The 18,460-nt window shown below is 38.2% G+C and overlaps 6 protein-coding genes across 6 annotated transcripts; 4 read left to right on the forward strand and 2 right to left on the reverse strand.

The window, feature by feature from the left end:
• Positions 1-2,941: 2,941 nt before the first annotated feature.
• On the forward strand, positions 2,942-5,662 carry LOC103313905 (zinc finger protein 883). The gene is made up of 6 exons (XM_008198380.3): positions 2,942-3,520; positions 3,567-4,102; positions 4,169-4,370; positions 4,417-4,597; positions 4,706-5,076; positions 5,128-5,662. The coding sequence occupies exons 1-6, from the start codon at positions 3,464-3,466 to the stop codon at positions 5,494-5,496; spliced, it is 1,716 nt and encodes a 571-aa protein (XP_008196602.2). The 5' UTR covers positions 2,942-3,463; the 3' UTR covers positions 5,497-5,662.
• Positions 5,663-6,183: 521 nt separating this feature from the next.
• Positions 6,184-12,261, forward strand: LOC655375 (XK-related protein 7). The gene is made up of 5 exons (XM_961915.5): positions 6,184-6,659; positions 10,420-10,724; positions 10,843-11,004; positions 11,056-11,335; positions 11,545-12,261. The coding sequence occupies exons 1-5, from the start codon at positions 6,364-6,366 to the stop codon at positions 11,768-11,770; spliced, it is 1,269 nt and encodes a 422-aa protein (XP_967008.1). The 5' UTR covers positions 6,184-6,363; the 3' UTR covers positions 11,771-12,261.
• On the reverse strand, positions 12,258-13,724 carry Nf-YC (Nuclear factor Y-box C). Its single transcript, XM_961819.4, has 6 exons — positions 13,549-13,724; positions 13,372-13,501; positions 12,837-13,322; positions 12,575-12,721; positions 12,413-12,529; positions 12,258-12,363 (listed from the first exon to the last, which is right to left on the reverse strand). The coding sequence occupies exons 1-6, from the start codon at positions 13,569-13,571 to the stop codon at positions 12,292-12,294; spliced, it is 975 nt and encodes a 324-aa protein (XP_966912.1). The 5' UTR covers positions 13,572-13,724; the 3' UTR covers positions 12,258-12,291.
• A 337-nt stretch (positions 13,725-14,061) lies between these two features.
• On the forward strand, positions 14,062-15,835 carry LOC103313887 (DNA-directed RNA polymerase I subunit RPA49). Its single transcript, XM_008198338.3, has 6 exons — positions 14,062-14,428; positions 14,473-14,663; positions 14,708-14,915; positions 14,961-15,156; positions 15,290-15,505; positions 15,556-15,835. Exons 1-6 carry the CDS (start codon positions 14,377-14,379, stop codon positions 15,803-15,805), a joined length of 1,113 nt encoding a protein of 370 aa, XP_008196560.2. The 5' UTR covers positions 14,062-14,376; the 3' UTR covers positions 15,806-15,835.
• Positions 15,811-16,783, reverse strand: LOC103313889 (uncharacterized). Its single transcript, XM_008198347.3, has 2 exons — positions 16,432-16,783; positions 15,811-16,380 (listed from the first exon to the last, which is right to left on the reverse strand). The coding sequence occupies exons 1-2, from the start codon at positions 16,490-16,492 to the stop codon at positions 16,028-16,030; spliced, it is 414 nt and encodes a 137-aa protein (XP_008196569.1). The 5' UTR covers positions 16,493-16,783; the 3' UTR covers positions 15,811-16,027.
• A 236-nt stretch (positions 16,784-17,019) lies between these two features.
• On the forward strand, positions 17,020-18,420 carry LOC655002 (uncharacterized). The gene is made up of 7 exons (XM_961471.5): positions 17,020-17,281; positions 17,332-17,449; positions 17,495-17,571; positions 17,621-17,809; positions 17,860-18,028; positions 18,077-18,150; positions 18,203-18,420. Exons 1-7 carry the CDS (start codon positions 17,098-17,100, stop codon positions 18,400-18,402), a joined length of 1,011 nt encoding a protein of 336 aa, XP_966564.2. The 5' UTR covers positions 17,020-17,097; the 3' UTR covers positions 18,403-18,420.
• Positions 18,421-18,460: the final 40 nt, after the last annotated feature.

An 18,460-nucleotide genomic window follows, 5' to 3' on the forward strand; every position in this document is an offset into this window, starting at 1 on the left:
GTGTGTAATACGTGAAATGAACTGTAGAATTCGCTGTAACAAACCGTTTTGCTCTACGATTTTTAGTTTTTGAATTATGAATTTTTTTGTTTAAAACTAAAGTACCACTAATTAGGCTATCCTACTCTTAAATTTAATCAAAAAATTTTTAATTTTTGTGGAAAATTAATATAATATGTAAAATGAGCCGCAGAAATCAATAAAACAAACCGCGTTGCTCTACGACTTTTAGTTTTTGAGTTATGAATTTTTTTAGTGTTAAACTTTAAACACCTCTGTAACCGGAACCATTGCCCGGAGCGGCTCTGGTTTTAGACGAAAAAATAGAGAATTTCAAGCGCTATCAGACGATTTTTTGTTTGTTGCTCTAAGTCTTACAGTATCCGAGAAAAACACAAAAAAGATTGCCATTTTCATTTTTTTCAATTTTTAACCGCCAATTACAGCGAAACTATTAGAGTTAGCAAAAATCGGAAAAATCGAGGAGAACCGGAATAAAAAACTCTACAAAATGGCAAAGGATTTAAGGCGATATCTCGCAAAAAAAAATACAATTTTCAAACGCCAATTACGGCCAAATTAAAAGAGCTAGGAGAAAACGCTTTTTTAGATCGGAAAGAGCACATCAAAATCTATAAGATAGGATCGGTTTTATTCGATTTTGAGACACTTTTAAAATTGGCAATTTTTGAGGGGGGGTGTTGTGTTAACTTTTTTTATTTTTTTTATTTTCTCAATTATGGCTAAACTATTCCAAAAAGTAAAACTATTTTAATCCTTACCCATACAGAATGATCCGGGGAATCGATTGGCATCAAGAGAATCTCCAAATTCTCAATAGTTTTTAAGTTATGAATTTTTTAAAATTTCACCTAGTTTTCCTTTTATTTGAAAATTTTTCGAAAACTATTAATCGGAGAACAATAATCTTTTTTGAAAAAAATAGATTATGAAAAGAGCTTTCTAACGATAATACACTTCATAGGGTTATCTCTAATGGTTCCGGAGTTATTGCTTGACAAATATTCCGGGTACCCAAAATCGACAAAAATCGCGACAAAATTTGGAAAAATCAAAACTTTAAAAATCGTACCAATTAATTTTTTTTCTACTTTTAACAACTCGAGAGGGTTGTCAAGTCAGAAAAGTTCATAAAACTTTTGCTAGAGTGAGTTTAATTTTTTTTTTTTTTGATAAGTGCCTTGACCATTGAAATTTTAAGCAAAAAAAATTAAAATTTTAAATTTCGTAATGGTATAATACAGAAAATGAGCCGCTGAATTCGCTGAAATTGACCAAAATTTCGACAAAAATTTGAAAAATCGATTTTTTTCACTTTTAAGAACTTGAGAGGTTTGCAAAGGCATAGAAAAGTCCATAAAACTTTGCTATAGCGTGTATATTTTTTTATTTTTTTATTTTTCAAAGGTTAGTGAATTGACCACAGAGTTAACCTCATGTTTTTCAATACTTTTATTACCGATTATAAAAAAACTTTCCTTAACAACAGACCAAATTTTAACAAAAACATGATAGAACAAAACAACAAATGTCGAAACAGTTAATTATCAAATGAATGAATTAATTAAAACAGTTGGGGTCGTTAATAAAACTTAGATTAAAATAGCACATAATGAGACCTCTGTGTGTTCATTTATTTCGTTTTTAAGGCCACTCTGTATTTTTAGCACCGGACATTTCTAGAATTTCCTTCAACTTGACTGTATGGGTATTATCAAAGTTCTCTTTAATAAATATGTTTACAGTCGGTAAAAATAAATCATTTTTGTTGTAACCGTAATCTTGGCAAACGTGAAGGTTAACCTTTAGTTAAATGAAAAATAATAAAACTAGCAAATATTTATTTCTACATTTATTATTAAAAAATGTATTTTTGTAATTTATTAATTGAAATCGACCAATTGACGTCATGCCAACCTTTAGAAATAATTAAATAATAGGCGTAAATGTTACGTTTCACTCAATTGAAACCAAATTTGTGCCAAAAAGTTCATCATGAATGGCTTCTCTGTTCCCCGAATTTTTTCACAAGGACGTCCACTATTATTAAAACTGATTCTCTAAGGTACGAATTAAAGAATCATTTGTATGAAATGTTAAAGTTCGGATTATGTAACAACTTCAATTATTGAGGAAGTTTGTGTAATATTCGTGACGCCTTGTTAATTACAAACACTACAAAAGTACAAAATGTGATTTTTTTCTAAGTGAAATAGTTGAGTCACGTTTTATTTGGTTCATGTATTCAACAAAACACGTTTTCATCATTAAGTAGACTAGACTAAAATAACTTTGGCCGAAAATATAGACAGATGCACTCGGATGTCATCCTAGTTTTATTAATAACAACCCGGAAAATGTCCCAAAAAGCAGTTTTTCCTCCACCTAACGCAACAGGTCAAAACAAACACGAATCACAGTTGATAAAAAAAACTAATTGCGGCAATAAAACCCTGGTAACCTTTTCTGCAAACTCATCAAGATTACATCACCATAAGTGCTTGAGCTCAGTAAATAATGGCAAGAATTAATTTTGTTCTCAATTGCGGCTAATTCAGGAAATTTATGAGGATTTTCGCTTGAATAATTAAGCTTTGTTATCACTAATAAACGATTTAATTTTTATCAGCGCCTGAAAAAGAGATCGCATCCGAATAATAATTTATAATTTATGGCTCTTGTTTCTGAAGTTTTATGGCCCACTTTGCAAACTTTCAGGTTTATTTTTGACGCTGTTGCGGATTACGAAAGACAAACTTAAAAAAAAGGTAAAAACAATAAATCACTAGTTTTATGGCAAAAATAAATAAACCTTTTACATCCTTTTTCGAGGACAAGGATTCAGGTGACATTTCCTGAAGTATAATAAATTAAATCAAAAGTAATTTCAAGTATTTATTCACAAATTTGCATAACAAAATTGCAATTTTCTGAATGACCTCCTTGAAAGTGTCAACAATTTTCCACTCTCTGATTACAGGAAAGACAAAATAAAATCCAAGTATGATGAAATTTATTCGCATATTTCTCTCTTAAAAGCAATCTGCGTAATAAATCTAGGAGAAACTTGATTTTCCGTCATTGAACTGTAATTGCCGCAAATACCGCGCGATCAAAAACGGGTTGCTAGAACTGAATTTTGAGTTAAATTGTGACGACTAAACAACTAATTACTAATAACTTTGTATCTTTGTACCCATTATGTGTCAGAAATGGGGTAAACAAATTGGATAAATGGTAAATTGTCTTAGCAACACCCTGTAGATTGCCTCTTAATTGGTGTGCGCCCTCTGTGGACACGTCATCTTGACAGTACAGTTCTCTACATGTCGATATAACCTCACTTTTAATTGTCATTTTTGACGTCTCGTCTACAGTTTTTTTTATCATCATTATTATTTAATCAAATTATTTAGAATTTTTTGTACGAAGTGAGTAAACAATGCGCCACGTGCGCCTCCCTGGCCAAAACATCAAAAAACTAACATTTCGTTCCCAGGTAAATTAAAAATTACGCAACAGCTTTCATAATCCCATTTTTGTAGATTGGTGAAATTTTGAAGGAATTGAACAAGACAGAGGGGCCACAAAATGACGATTCGAAGCCGAGCTGTTCGTTCGATGTTGCACAAAAACGTCGATATAATATCAGGGCTCGTAAAAAAATGTCATACATTGAGAATCTCTCCGTTAAAAAAACTACCTACAAGTGTAAAGTGTGCAGTTTTACTGAAAGGACGAAAAAAGTGATGTTGAAACATCTGCAGACACACGTCGGGGCCCCCTTGTCTTGTTTCAAGTGCAAAAAAACGTTCAATGGCAGTGTGGCGTACAAGTGGCATTTGGGGCACTATTGCACCCCCGTGTTTTACGACAAGTGGAAATATAAGTGTAGTTTATGCCCTCGAGAATTTGTTTCAAAAAGAACATTAGCCAGTCATTTACAAGGCCACAAAAGAAATAATTGTGCCTACTGTGATAAAGTATTAACTCGAAGAGTGCACTTAATCCGACACTTGTTAGAAGTTCACTCAATTAAACTAGAAAGAGATACGTACAAGTGTGATCATTGTGAAAAAAGGTAGTTTTATCCATTTAAAAACATAAACGCACTCGGCTTCGCCTCGTTCACTAATATATTTTCCAGGTATATAAAAAAGTGTTCATTATATTATCACTTGAAACAACACCTTCCAGACAAATATGTATGTCTGGAGTGTGGCAAAGTTAGCGAAACAGTTGAAGAAAATGAAGAACACAAAAAACAACACGATTTACAAAAACACTTCAAGTGTGCAAAATGTGGCGATCGCTTCTCCCGACGTCAACAATATTTATTTCATTTAAAAGTATTATAAAAACTTAATTCCCTCGGGCACTAAACCAATTTTTTAGAGGCATAATCAATACAAATGCGTGACTTGTGACGAATTTTATGCCTCAAGAACCAAAGTAATCAAGCACAAGCAACAAGGGCATGAAGTTGAAGGGCTAAACCCCCGTTTTATATGCCCTCACTGTCCGGTGGCATTTCACCGAGAAACCCGCTTTCACATCCACATGCGTAAACACTCAGGTTTGTTTGTTGATCGAGTTGGCATAGCAACGGCACAAATGCGCCACTGTGATTGGCCGTTGCTATGCAACGCGCGCTCGCAATTTGAAATTGAAACAACCATTTTAGAGGATAATCGCAGTATCAACTGCAAATATTGCAAGAAAACTTTTGTTTCGCCCTACGCCTACTACAAGCATTGTATTACGATAAATCACGAGAAGTTCAGTCCGGAAATTAACGACATAGCGTGCGAAAAGTGTGGCAAACATTTCGCCAAACGCTACGATTTGAGACAACACTTGTATCGAGTGCATAATACGTCGAAACAATTCGTTTCGTGTCAATATTGCAACTACAAAACTGTTCATAAGTGTAATATGGACCGACACGTGGCGTTACATTTTCGTAAAAGCAATCAATACACGTGCGAATATTGTGGGAAAAATTTCGACAGTATCGCCAACTTGAACGACCACATTACCTACAATCACATACAGGTGGGCCAACTGTTGTAAAAACCCCACAAAAATGTAAAAAAATTTTTTTAGACTAGGCAGTTCAAATGCGATAAGTGTGATAAGTCGTTTAAAAGGAATTCCGAATTGGCGCGGCACCAAGACAGCCATTCGGATGAAAGGCCACATGTTTGTACGTTGTGTGGCAAGACGTATAAGAGGCTAAATCATTTAAAAAGGCATGAAAAGCAGGCACATCATATTGTTAAAGAAACCAGAAGGATTAAAAATGTGTCAGAAGAGCAAAAATCCGAATCGAATTGTGAAAATTTGCCCGAATTGAATTATTGGATCGATAGTGAGGACCTATACAGGGTGTATAATGATGTGTCGTTAACTTATGGCATGTGTGAAGGGTTGGAGGGCGCAGACTTGGCGCAAAATGAAAACAACTCGTGTTAAAAAATCAAAGTATTAATTATTTGTACAAGGTGGCTCAGAAATAAGGAAATAATCAACCGTTTATTTCGTAGCATTGGAACTAACTCGATTATTTCTGAGACATCTTAATTAATATTTATTTTTAAGTAATGTTACTAAAAAATGAATAAATAAAGATTTGAAAATAGTTTTTTTATCATATTCGTCGTTGCCATTTTTTTCTTAAAGTCTGCACTGGAATTTCATTTTAATTTATAGCACAGTGTAATAATAATAAACTACAAAACCTTGCAACGAGTGTGAATTTAAAAGTTAAACAAAAGTTAATTACCGTAAAATCAAGGACGCAAAATTGTCATTAGAAAAAATAGTTATGTAAGCCAGGCTAGTCACACCGAATCGAAAGCATAAAATTTGCACGTCTTTATTACAAACAAGCGTTATAAATAGGATTTATAAATAAAAAGCTACTGATCTTGCGATGATAACAAACATCGTGCATTTTTTCCTGGATGATTTATTGCGTTGACGTGATCCAAACTCGGGTTGGCAACAATGGTCAAGTGCGTCTGTTAACCCCAATTTATTCAATATTCAACCGATTGATTCAATAATGTAAAAATAAATTTTGGGCCCCGAATTCGCGCGAGCCGGCCCTGGCCAGGCGCAGCCGCAGTGCTACCACTACCACCGCTCCTCCATCCCCAGAAATTTTGCTTTCCGCTCGCTTAACCGCTTTCTTTCCTCCCGTGTGTGCAAATACGCGTGTTTCCACACGTGTGGAGGCTCGAAATCGGGGCATTTCCACATCAACAATTCGAAAACCGCATCAGTTGGAGGTTAGTGTCGGAAAAGTGATGTCAAGTGTTGTGTAAGTGAGAATGCGCCATGGCCGAGGAGTATCCAGTGGTGGTGCACTTTTCGCGGGACCCCTCTCTGGCCAACATCGAACACATGAAGCCCCAGCTTGAGTCGCCTGACAAGTTTACCGAAACGGGGCACAATTTCGATGTGTTTTACGTGATCTGTATTGCCTTATCGATCATAACCTATGTGTTGGATTTGGTTCTGGCGTGTGTTTTGCTTTATTATTACTCGATCTACGGGTATGGACTTTATTTTGCACTGACTTTGACGTTCGTTCTCGTGCCTGCGTTGTTTGTGACCACGGTTAGCCTTAGATGGTAAGAGTTTTTATGGCTGTTATTTAATACGCTCATTGGATATCATTTGAATCGAAAGGCGATATTTCCGGGGGAAAAACCGCAATTTTCACTACATTTTCCATAAAATGCGTAAATTTTTTTTAATTTTTAAAAGGTTGGCATAAATTATACCATTCGGAAATAAAATTAACTAGACGCCCTCTGGTGATGACTTTTGAACTATATCGAAAACAGTAAAGAAATTTTCGTAATGCCACATTTAACTGACATTTAATGAATTGTTCAACAATTTTGCGTGTATAGTGTTAATTACTTACAATAGAAAGAATTACTTTAAAAGTACGTGGTGGTAAATACTAGCGTTGACTTTGGTTCTGTAGTTTTTCGTGGTATAAAGTGTTTATTGTTGGAACTTGAAAGTGGATAAAAAGTGAAAAATATTTAAATTTTGATTACAAAGTGTTATCAAACAGTTGTCTAATTAAAGATTATAAGTAATGGATCACAGCGAACACAAAGTTTGGCTCAAAAAACCAATAAATTAGTGAAGTGTTATGAATTTTAGGTTAGAATTTTCCACTGAAAAAATCATGAAATGCTGCGGTAAATCTACAAAACTACAATAAAGATTAACAACTGCTGGTACATTTAAACGTAAATTATGCCAAAAGGTAGGCTTTTCAATGTCTTTGTAATAATTTTCCAATAAAGAAAGTGAACCAAACAGTCATTCGTTATTCGTGTTTTCCTCGTCATCTCTCATGTGTCAACATAAGTTTCTTGCATCAAAGATGCAATAATCATTCCGCATAGGCAATGTAATAATTGTGAAGCCTCAAAATTCGTACAACGCTCAAAATATCCGAATAAACATTTTCCCGTCATTTATGGTTACTGTTTTCGACCTAGCTCAGTGGCGCCCCCAACGGTAATTTTATTTCCGAATGATACCAACCTTAAAAGAAAACTCCTTCCATAGACATTAAAAAAAATATAGTTTAGGGAAATTTAATGCCATTTTGTTTCGATTTAAAAAACTACTAAAAAAATGACAAAAAGTCTTTTAGTACTTTTTGTACTCCGTCTTATGTCATTGTGGAAATCATTTAAAAATATGACTGAAAAAGTCTATAAAGTGTCTGACGTTATTTGCATATTATTGTTTTTCTATAAAAAAAAATAAAAAAAATTAATTTAGGACAATAGTTAGACTTACAATTAAGCGTAAAATTTTGACATTAATCTGATAGTCAATGTTGCCAGCCTAAGATTTCAAATTTGACAATCAGTCTTTCATAGTCACCCGGTATAAAGAGATGAATGTTAAACAGAAAATCAATTTTGTGGCTTAGTCGACTTAATATTGATAAAATTCCGGTAATGACTTGTTTTCGTTTCCTGTTGCTGTGGAAATAATTTATTTTTTTGACAATCTGTTCTGTGGTTAATGTCACTAGTTGTTTCAAATTATGGCAAATAGTCGATAAAATTACCACATTTATTTGTATTTTTGACGCTCGATTTGTGATTTTATTACAATAAAGCTTTTTTTGTTTTTTTATTTCACTCATCAAATTTCAAACGTTAAAAATATTTTTTCCGTAAAATTGGCAGCACTTCTTTATGGGGTGAAAAGCGCCAAAACAAGTGCTAATCGCTTCCGGCGAAGCCGGAAATGCATGAAAATCGAAAGTCGTGCGAACCCCTGACGCTTTATCAATATATCGATTGGTGCAAACTGTTTCAAGGCCTGAGAATTTACAAAAAAGGATCGCATTTTCTCTATTGTCCTTACGTCCCAGATTCTGATTCAACCTTCAGTCATGATAATAAATTAACGACCAAAAGCACGTAATCTTAAGGGCTTTATGTGACCTAAATGAGTCATTCGGGTCGACTTTTTGCGCTTAAAACGGATGCCGGTTTGTTTTCCTTGGGTGGTGCTGAAGCAATTAGCCTATTTCTGGATTTGTTGTTCGTAGCCAATTGAGGAACCAATTTTTTAATGCGCCATTTTGGTAATTGACACCGCCATTTGCGTCACTTTTGACAATTCATAAACGTAATGAGAAAATTACTTTAATGACTTCCGGACGCAATCACATTTGCGAGCGGACGTTTCCTGAATAATTGAATTACTCAACATTTGACAGTCATACCAAAACAAAACAAAAAAATTGCAACCAACTGTGTTGTGATTATGTAATGTCACTAAAACAAATACGGAAATGCAAAACTTATCAAAAATCTCCGCACGACTCAAACAATAGACCATTGTGCACACGGCCATTTAAATAACGTGCTTTATGTTTGGCAACCCTTTATGCCACTTGTTGAATTCCAAAACAATAAAGTCCCCTAGATTAGCATGGCAACGGCATCATTTTTTTCCCCGTTCCCGTTCTATTTTCTGAACCAATCAAAACATTGAGTGATCTTGGCATTGAATTAAACTTATTTTTGCGTCTTTATGCCGCTGCCAGACTTTTTATATCTGTGAATGTTTACACAAACGGCCACGAAATTATTGCAAAGAAAGTGTTTTTTCTTAGATAAAAGTCGCAGTAAAAACGTTCGCTTATCGCAAACTGTCATTATTTACGGGTCGTAAATTACAAAAGAATTATTTTTGGACGATTGCGCCATTAATTGCTAATTAGAGGCAAAGGTATAATTTTACCTGTGTTCCCACGAATCGAATTTCAAAATCCCAAACGTAATAGCCTTGGATTCATCAAAATAGCATGAAAACAAAATATTTTTGTTTATGAATGAGAACAGAAAGGAAAAAGGCGGTTACAATGCTATTGTTTCAATTAACTTAATTAGATTCTTGATCAAGTGGGTTGGGTGTCAACTGCGATTTTTGTCAAGTAGGCCACTTTGAAATCTTAAATTGGTAACAATGGTTGTCAAAAGTTACAGCCCGCTTGGATCAAAAATAATTATTGTTTGGATTAACGAATCTCGCCTCTTGAAAGGTTCTGAAAATAGGAAATCCTCTCAACTGTTATTTTTCAGGATTCCGGCTTGCTGAATAATCGCAATTGTTTATTTTCTTGTGCCTTGCATACTAAGACTGGGTTGAAGCAATAATCCGATAAAATATATATTTTAATTCCTTATCTGCTCTAGTAATCCGGCAATCTTGATTATTTCTGGAAATTAATTGAACCCAAAGTGGAACAAATTACGGAGAAATTGACAATAGACGGAAGTGGAGATTTCTTATTGGTTATTCGGCATCTGTCTAACATTACGTTACAAGTAATTGAAAATGTATGCCATAGAATAATGATGTGTTTTTGCACTGCGATATTTTTCTAGCGAATTGCGACGTACATATCACACTATTTACGTTTCATAACAAATCTGACATTTAATCTAAAGACGAGACTTGCATTCCATGGTCACCGATATTAATAAAAACAATTCAAATTTGTCCCAGTTGAGTAAAATCGATGGCTGGACTAATATTTGCGTTGGAATTGTTGCTTTCCTAATTGACGTGTCATCAATCGAGGTCAGGGATTTTACCGAAAAGCTAATGAAATATTTATAGCGTCTCGAAAAATCGATTCATTAACGTGGTTTTTTCAATTAGTTACGGTCATCGCTCTGTGGCAATTTGCATGAAAACAACATTTTTCCTCACGGTGAACAATCAATAGAAAAAATTTGACTCATTCGAGGAATTCCGACTGGAAAGTTTTTGTTGACGTAATCGCGTCTCCTTAAAAGGAAAACCACTCTCACTCCATTTTTTCATCTATTTCAGGTACATAATAGATCATGATGATCCTTCCGTTGGTAAAACCCGGTTAGTGCACTGGGTGGTAAGGATAATTTTCCTCCTTTTGCAACTCTCGCCTTTACTTCGCTACATCGATACGCTCATTTATGGAATTCAGAGCAAAATTGTCGGATCGTCCTTTCTCTATCGACGAATGTTGGACGAAGACACGAACAGTGCGCTCTTAAGGCTGTATCACTGTTTTCTCCACGCGGCGCCACAGGCCATCATCCAGTTGATGATTCTCTTAATCCATGTGACGCACCCCGACAAAGTTCCACTCAAAATTGGTAAATTACTACTTACCAAGCGGAAATGACAATTTCCACCAAATTGTTTGCAGCACGAGCGCAGCGAGTGCTGCAAACAAATTGCTAACTTTATGTTGCCAATGTCCTTCTTTGACAGATGTCATCGTGATCCAGTCATGGACGGTCGTGGCCGCCTTGATGTCGATCGCATGGTCTCTCACATCCTACCACAGATCGGTGCGTTACGCCCGAGACGATAAAGAAAAAATCAAATGGGGAGGGACTTTAGTTGCGTTCTGTTGGCACCTCATGAGTGCACGTAAGATTTGGTTACAGACTCAGCCATGAAAAATAACTTTGGTTATTTCAGTATCCAGAGTATTGGCTTTGAGTCTTTTAGCCTCGATCTTCCCAGCATGGATGGGGTGCGTATGTGCCCTCCATTGGATAGTGATGTCCATATGGTTGACCTTGAGCCAACACCACCCATCGGCCTGCAGCAGCCGCTGCGAGGAAGTATTTCTGTCCATAAGTCTAGGTCTGGCCTATGTTTTGGCGTTCATTTCGCCAAGAGATGGGCCCACTAGATACATATACCTCGCCTATTACCTCGTCTGCTTCATGGAGAATACCGCAGCCTTGGTCGTTTGGTAATTAGAATTTTAGTTTTTATAGTTTATTTTTTGTTGGTATTACCATAAATAGTTTTTTTGGTAATACGGAATGTTTCAACTATGAATAGTACCAACTACTGTTGATTATAAAGAAGAATAAACTGTAAAAGTTATCAAGCTGGCAACTGTCGTAGAAGAAAATTTCCCCAAAATTCAGGGTTGTCAATTTAATTTTTTAATCACAGGTGTGTAACGAACAATTCCAGCGACAATCCGCTCCTGTATTACGGGGCAGCGGGTGCGCAGATCGTGGCGTTCCTTCTGGGGATTGCATTCCTCCTCGTTTACTACAAGTACTGCCATCCGTCTAAAGCCTACCGCACGAAAATCCCCGACGTGTCCGATTCGGGAATGCTCGACATCGATAAGCCCGGTTTTAGTAAATCGTACGATGTGCGATCGCATTCCTGATCCGCGACTTTTGTGTAAGGGCGTCCCCTTGCACAGTTTTTTATTTTTCTAGCTCAGTATTTGAAATGTGATACTTGCTTCTTGGAAGTAAAACAGTATTGTGGCACGTGAGCAGAGTTGCCTTAGACTGCCAACTGTGCCAATCGGTGTCTACTATTGCCTTAAATGTATATAATATGACTGTTGACGCTTCAGATTTTATTGTTGACGAAATTTTTCTCTGTCTTGCCGTGTACTTAATTGAGGCACTGCTGGTTTACGCAAGATTTTTGATCACTACTCAAAAATTGACGCGGTTTGAGTGATATTTTAACGCTCTGCGATATTCATGTGAATTAATACATTATCTATATAATGCCTAAAAGTGTTATTTTGAGGGAACAAATCGAAATTCATCGTATATTTTTTGTATTATATTTGCAAATATTGTATAGATATTACTGTAAAGATATTTATAAGTGTTGGTTTGTAATAAAACTACAGAAAATCGGTTTTCAATTTTTAATAAAAACACCTTACAATTATTCACTCTCTGTGTTACCATTACTCTGCGTGAGAAACACTTGCTGCGGACCTGAACCCTGCTGTGCCACCTGAAAAACAATCGTAATTTCAAAATTAGGTTGGTAACACTCAACCTACTTGAATCAAGTGTGGCTGTGACGTCGCAATCGGCGCCGTCTGGATAATGACAGGTTGCGACGTATTGCCCTGAAGTTGCATCTTAATCATTTGCAACTGTTGCGGCGTCAGATTTATCTGAAACAAACTGTTAACAAACGACAATCACGACAAAAAACGAACCGGTATTTGCTGTATTTCCCCACTTGGTGTAACGATTTGTTGCACAATTTGCACATTTCCGGGCTGGTTTTGTGCAATTGCTTGTCCCGCTTGTATTAAGACCGGAGTTTGGGCTGAGGTGTTAGGAGGCGATGAACTGGCCGCGTTCTAAAACAGCGCCTGGCATAATTTTTCGAAAACGAGAAAAGTTTTTTTTATTGTAAAATAGTTCCCTAGAAGGCTATGCAAAACCATTACACAGCCGTCTAGACGATCGTGGTACCTGATCAAGTGCATTGACTTGCACGGTTTGCACTTGTTGGGGCTGCACGATCTGGATGGCGCCCTGTGCTTGGGTGACGGTCGTGGGGGCGGTGGCGGCGGTCGCCGTCCCCGCGCCTGTGTTTTGCTGCAAGTTGGCGTGGTGTTGTTGCGCGAGCTGGAAATAATACACTTGGTCCGAATTCGACGTCCTGGTGGCGTCTTCACGGGGCTTCGCTGGTTTCATATCGTCTCTGGGCACTATATCGATCAAAAAATCGAACTGGTCGTATTTGGAAATTGCCATCGCGATATCGTTGCGTTGCAACGTGCGTCTTTTGTTATCTTCGGTGTGTATCCAAGCCCTTAGGGTCAGTTCTTGGATGAAAATCTCAGCCGCTTTGGCAAATAGCAAGGGGGCTTCGGCTGAGATCATCTTCACGTCTTCGTCCAGTTTCATGATTTTTTTTATTCGGGCGAGTGGTAGCACTTGCTGCTTCAGGTCCATCTACGGGGGTTTGTTTAGGGGTGGATTTTGGGGTTTAAATGTGGTTTACGTTGCGTATGGCGCGGATGTCTTCCATTGCTTTGGGCCAGAATTGGTTGAGGACGTTCTGGGCCTCGCTCTGGGTCTGGCACTGGTCTTCCACACATTGGGGTTCGGTTTTTTCGTCAGTTGTCTCGGCGCTGCAACGGCAATGTGAGGTCTTTGGGGCCGGGGGCGCACTACTCACGTGTTTAAGTAATACACGGACATTGCTGCGATTATTTAAGAATTGGGCGCTTCTAATGACCAATCACTTTTACATATCTTCGTCCAATCCAGTTGTTTGACGATTCAAACAATATGGCGGATGGCAGAGGCGCCAACAGCGGAAAGCTAATTTAACTTCGGTAATTGCCAGAAGTTGCGCTAATTATTCTTATTCTGTGGTGTGTATCTATTACATGTAATGAAACCGAAAGGTTATGCCTCAAAAAAGTTCCAAATGGACATTTTTGAGGCAAAATTTGGGGCGAAGTCACCAGGTTGGCGACACTGACGGGCACAGAAAAACAGCGGTTTTCACGAAATTCAATTTATTTATTAAGTACAGCGGTTCAACACTTAAATTTTAGCCTTTTTCGGACTTGTGGCCTCTCCGTCGCGTGACTTTCGCTTCGTTGTTTCCGAACTTTCGTCATCTTCTTCGTCCTCATCGTAGTCTTCATTCATTTGTTCTACAAATTGCGATTTCACGGTTTGACAACTTAAACATAACCTTTACCGTCACCGGCTTTTTCCTGTTCCACGAGCTCCGTCAGGGACAAGTTGACATTTTTTTGCACCGCCTTTAAGGATTTCATGTAGTTCCCCCAGTTGTGGTTTTTCAGTTGAATCGTTTCGCTTAAACACTTCAAAATTACGTTGTTTTTGCATATTTTGACACTAATCACGCCTTCGTTTGTCATCTTTCTCGAATAAAAAAATCGAACTTGCGCGCTTTCGGTCGTGGGAACACGATGAGGTTATGTTAAACAGCGACACGACTTTTTTTAATTTTTGATTTATTAATTTTAAAATGTACGAAATATCCGAGGTTGAGGACAACGAGGGCTCACGCCCGATCCTCGGTGAGCCCCACGCAGCCCCAATTTGCCTTAACTTCTTGTTTTAGTGGAATTTCAAAATAGCAAACTTCAGGAAGGACAAGAAAATCACTTAAAAACCGCGATTTTTAGGGAAAATCGTGACACAATCGTCGCGGCGGCTAGTAAAAAGCTTTTGTACACGGGACGGGTCAGTGGTGACCAGGACCAGGACCTCCACAAGCGGTTTTTGCTGATTTCGAATCGGAGGACTGGAAAAGTAGTAAAAATATAGTGTGTAACTCGTGCCAAAAAAAATTATAGGTGCGTCTGGTGGCAGTGGACAGCGTGATTCTCTCACCGCAATTCCCCGAAAAGAATCGGGGGAGCATAAGTGAGAAAAATGTAAATTCGGTGAATAAGTTGCACAAAGCGTTTGGGTCCAAAAAAATCAAAAGAATCACCGAACAGAGGGAAAGGATGAAAATGAACATTGACGACGTTCGAGAGCAATTAGAACAGACAGTTGCCGGTAAAAATCTGAAAAACTGTACCTATGCCTGAAATAAAATTTCAGGAATTGAAATTGATGACAGTGGGCCTTTGATTGTCGAAAGGGCCGAAAATGACAGTGCTTACAGGCCCCCAGTTCACCGAGACGCCGAAAGTCGGGAAGAAGTATACATTTTGAACGAAATCGTGCCTTTGAAAATTTTAAATTCTTTGGAAAAAGAAACTAGAGAAATTTTTGACTCGGACTTGGATTCTACAGAGTCAGTTTATACACTGCTCAGAATTGGTTGTTCATCAAGCCACCTATGATATTTGAATTCCATAGCCGACTTGATGAACAACCATTTTTGACCACATTGTAGTTTGTGTGGGTTCCCACTAATTTATTTTTAGGTTGGCTCCAATGGTTCGGGAAAAGTTCGCACAAATGCAAAACTCGTCCTCTCCAGACGTACAAAAGTGCGAACTACTTTTATACCTCGACTATTTAATAAAATTCATCTCAAAACCGGCCAGAAGTATAACGAAAAAATTCGTAATTTGCCCGACTTCACAACAAGTAAATGTCCACATTTTGGACCACTTTACGGTCTCTTCAAATACGGGAAGGTGAATGTTTTTTTTTTTTGGTATTTCTCAACACTAAAAAAATAATTTAGAACCCGTCCAGTATCAATGAGGGACAAAACAGTCTGTTACATTCTCGTTATCGCAATGATTGCGTTTGACTACGAAGTTGATTTAGAACAACTGGCCAAAGTTATAAAAATCGGCGTGAAAAAATTGCAAGAAATGGGCCGTATTCTAGCGTTCAGTCCCCACCTAAAAAACAAGAACGCCATGACTCTGAAAATTCCGCTCCCAGCCGCCGTGACCTCATCATCGTCCAATAAGCGCAAGAGAAAATAAATAAATGAGTAATAAATTAGTTTTATTAGATTACAAAGTGTTCAGCTTTGGTATAATAAGAGGACACAGCCTCCGTGATTTTCAGTCACCTGGCTGGTTACGTCCTGCCAGTGGTGACTTGACTTATGTGTTTCCACAGTTACTGACTGGTAACTATGGTAACACAACAAGCTCCATTAATCAGGGGGGCTGTGAGAGCGAGAAATGGCACAAAATGGGTGATTAGCGCAGGGGCGGGTCGTCGTCCTCTTGCCCGATCATGAACTCGTCGTAGTTGTTGTTTCTTTGGTGTATTTTCCTCTGCAACCACGTTACTAACTTGTACTTCCTACTAATGTAAATGGCGTATATCACAAGGAGTATTAAAACCAGTGGAATGAGAATTCCGGCGACGATGGGGCCGCTGTGGTGGCCCGCAACAAGGCTTGAGGTGTTGGGGGTCGTGGGCGCCAGGGGGGCGCAGGCCGAGGCGTTGCGCGTGAAGCCGGGGGCGCACTGGCACGTGCGCGTGGCCTCGTCGCACAGTTGCGAGTCGGGGCATTGCGAAGGCAGGGCGGTGGGGTCGCACGATTCGCCTGAAAAGGGGGTGTTGGGGGCAAAGTCCGGAAAAATTGCTGGTTGTTTACCTAAAGCCGAGTTGAAGAGCAGGATGAAGAAGAGTCCCTTGGACGCTTTTAACCCATACATGGCATCGCTTAAATATTTACACTCGACATTGCGATAACTTTTTATCAAAGATTGTGGGGAAAAATGACTAAGATTATTGATAATTAGTGGTTGATGGCACTTGCCTCGCTTGGGGTTTGCGACACGGGGAGGATTCGGGCTTAATTAAACGAATTATTTCATGGTAGGAATTGTAATTCACTCCACTTATTCAATTTAGTTTCATGAATTTAAACGAGGCATTACGAGGCAAACAAATCGTCAAACGTCAGTGGGAAACGTCAATGTAAACAATGGCGAGGGCGCGAGAGTGCATCAGACCGAAATCGCCACCAACACTAATTCAATCATTTATTTTTTTTTAATAATAAATCGCCCGTTGTGACACGAGGTACCAAAAATTAAATCGTGATTAAGACATGCTAAATTTCTTTGTTAAAATATTAGAGGAATAAGCCCCAATTATTTACGACCGAAAGGTCAGGGGCCCGAAACAGCTCGTTTTATTTTTCCACTATTGGTGTCAGTGCCAGTAGCGCGAAGATAAAATCTGATAAATTATCACGATTATCACTTATCGCACGCGATAACGCAAATTCTTTTGAAATCTAGTGCTAAATAAAGAAATGATTTTGCTTAGCGCGACTGTTTTTACACTTTTGGTGCGTTTTTCCGCGCAACAATATACAGGGCATCTCGGAATCGTGTCCGATTTGCTACCGCAAGACTGTTTCACCCAAGGCCTTGACTACTTTAGTGAGGATGTCTCAAAAATTGGATTACCCAAGTGTGATAAATTTTCAAGACCAGGTTACATGGCAAATATTTTAAGCAATTTACTAAAAATACTAAAATTTAAGGTATTTGTGCTAAATATTTTCAAACAAGGTACGACAAAATGGTCTATAGACCGAGCGAGTGCGCCAAGGATGGCAAATTCGGGGCGAAACAATGCAAGGGGGAATACACAACTGGACGGTTGGTATTTCCAGTGTGTTTTTTGTTGTAAGTTACAGATTTCAGATGTTTTTGCTTTGATGCTCAAGGGGAGAGGCTTTTCGGCCAACAGTGGCAAAATCAGGCCGAAAATATGACGTGCGGTTGGTATCTTGTCCACAAACTTCCAAAACATTATAAAAAAAATTGTAGCTTGTAGCCGCAAAAAAGCAGACATGGGCGATTCCGTATATTTCAATAGTCTACACTGTGACGCAATGGGCAATTATGAGCCCCTGCAGTGTGACGTAATCAGTGGGCAATGTTGGTGTGCGGACGCGCAAACCGGGGATTTAACCTCGCCGGTGGTTCCCCTGAAAGCAATTTCGAAATTGCCGTGCTGTATGTACTAATTTTTCGCCGCGAAATTGATCAGTTATTTTTAATTAAAGACGATTCGGCTTCGGTGGGCAGCCAATACCTCCGCCAGTGCGAAAGCAAACTCTATGCCGAAAAACGCATCCTTTACGAGCTAAAATTGCACGGAACTATTGCAAGTTTTGTTGATTTTTTGTGCGATGATGACGGCAGTTACGGGGCTTATACTTACGTGGAGGGGGCGTAAGAATTTGCAATTTTTTTTCCTGTTTGTGACTGTGCTTTTGTTAGGGTTTATTGCACTTGGAGGGATAATAGTAAAATTGGGTCGTGGGCTTCTGATGGCAACGACGAAGTTGATTGCAGTAAGTTGGGTTTTGTTGTACTTTTCCGGGCAGTATTTTTTATTATTAATAGATTGTGCAAGAGACACGAAAATTTTCGAAGAAGCGGGGAAATCTCAGTCGTTGAAGTGTGAGCCTAATGGTAATTATAAAAAATTGCAAAAGACGGGCTCAAAGGGATATTGTGTGGACATTGATGGGTACAGGAAGTCGCCGTCTGGTGACGATGTGACAGACGAGGCGCTCTGTGATGGTTATTATGCCTACCATTAATAAAAACCTTCAACAATTTGCCAAAACTGTTTTATTTGCCTCTTTTCAAACTTAATAA

This window comes from Tribolium castaneum, chromosome 3 (assembly GCF_031307605.1).
Source record: "Tribolium castaneum strain GA2 chromosome 3, icTriCast1.1, whole genome shotgun sequence".
In the NCBI taxonomy this organism is placed as follows: Eukaryota; Metazoa; Arthropoda; class Insecta; order Coleoptera; family Tenebrionidae; genus Tribolium; species Tribolium castaneum.

Excerpts from the sequence above, each read along its gene's own strand:
- LOC655002 (XM_961471.5), top strand. The coding sequence starts at position 17,098 with ATGATTTTGCTTAGCGCGACTGTTTTTACACTTTTGGTGCGTTTTTCC. Across the intron at positions 17,450-17,494 it reads GGGGAATACACAACTGGACG|ATGTTTTTGCTTTGATGCTC; the intron begins GTTGGTATTTCC and ends TACAGATTTCAG. Across the intron at positions 18,151-18,202 it reads CAACGACGAAGTTGATTGCA|ATTGTGCAAGAGACACGAAA; the intron begins GTAAGTTGGGTT and ends TATTATTAATAG.
- Nf-YC (XM_961819.4), bottom strand. The coding sequence starts at position 13,571 with ATGTCCGTGTATTACTTAAACAC. Across the intron at positions 12,722-12,836 it reads AAGTCAATGCACTTGATCAG|AACGCGGCCAGTTCATCGCC; the intron begins GTACCACGATCG and ends GCGCTGTTTTAG. Across the intron at positions 12,364-12,412 it reads CACAGCCACACTTGATTCAA|GTGGCACAGCAGGGTTCAGG; the intron begins GTAGGTTGAGTG and ends ATTGTTTTTCAG.
- LOC103313889 (XM_008198347.3), bottom strand. The coding sequence starts at position 16,492 with ATGTATGGGTTAAAAGCGTCCAAGGGACTCTTCTTCATCCTGCTCTTC. Across the intron at positions 16,381-16,431 it reads GCTCTTCAACTCGGCTTTAG|GCGAATCGTGCGACCCCACC; the intron begins GTAAACAACCAG and ends CCCCCTTTTCAG.
- LOC103313887 (XM_008198338.3), top strand. The coding sequence starts at position 14,377 with ATGTACGAAATATCCGAGGTTGAGGACAACGAGGGCTCACGCCCGATC. Across the intron at positions 14,429-14,472 it reads GGGCTCACGCCCGATCCTCG|TGGAATTTCAAAATAGCAAA; the intron begins GTGAGCCCCACG and ends TTCTTGTTTTAG. Across the intron at positions 14,916-14,960 it reads ATTAGAACAGACAGTTGCCG|GAATTGAAATTGATGACAGT; the intron begins GTAAAAATCTGA and ends ATAAAATTTCAG.
- LOC655375 (XM_961915.5), top strand. The coding sequence starts at position 6,364 with ATGGCCGAGGAGTATCCAGTGGTGGTGCACTTTTCGCGGGACCCCTCT. Across the intron at positions 6,660-10,419 it reads ACCACGGTTAGCCTTAGATG|GTACATAATAGATCATGATG; the intron begins GTAAGAGTTTTT and ends CATCTATTTCAG. Across the intron at positions 11,005-11,055 it reads TTGGCACCTCATGAGTGCAC|TATCCAGAGTATTGGCTTTG; the intron begins GTAAGATTTGGT and ends TGGTTATTTCAG.
- LOC103313905 (XM_008198380.3), top strand. The coding sequence starts at position 3,464 with ATGCGCCACGTGCGCCTCCCTGGCCAAAACATCAAAAAACTAACATTT. Across the intron at positions 3,521-3,566 it reads AACTAACATTTCGTTCCCAG|ATTGGTGAAATTTTGAAGGA; the intron begins GTAAATTAAAAA and ends CCATTTTTGTAG. Across the intron at positions 5,077-5,127 it reads TTACCTACAATCACATACAG|ACTAGGCAGTTCAAATGCGA; the intron begins GTGGGCCAACTG and ends AAATTTTTTTAG.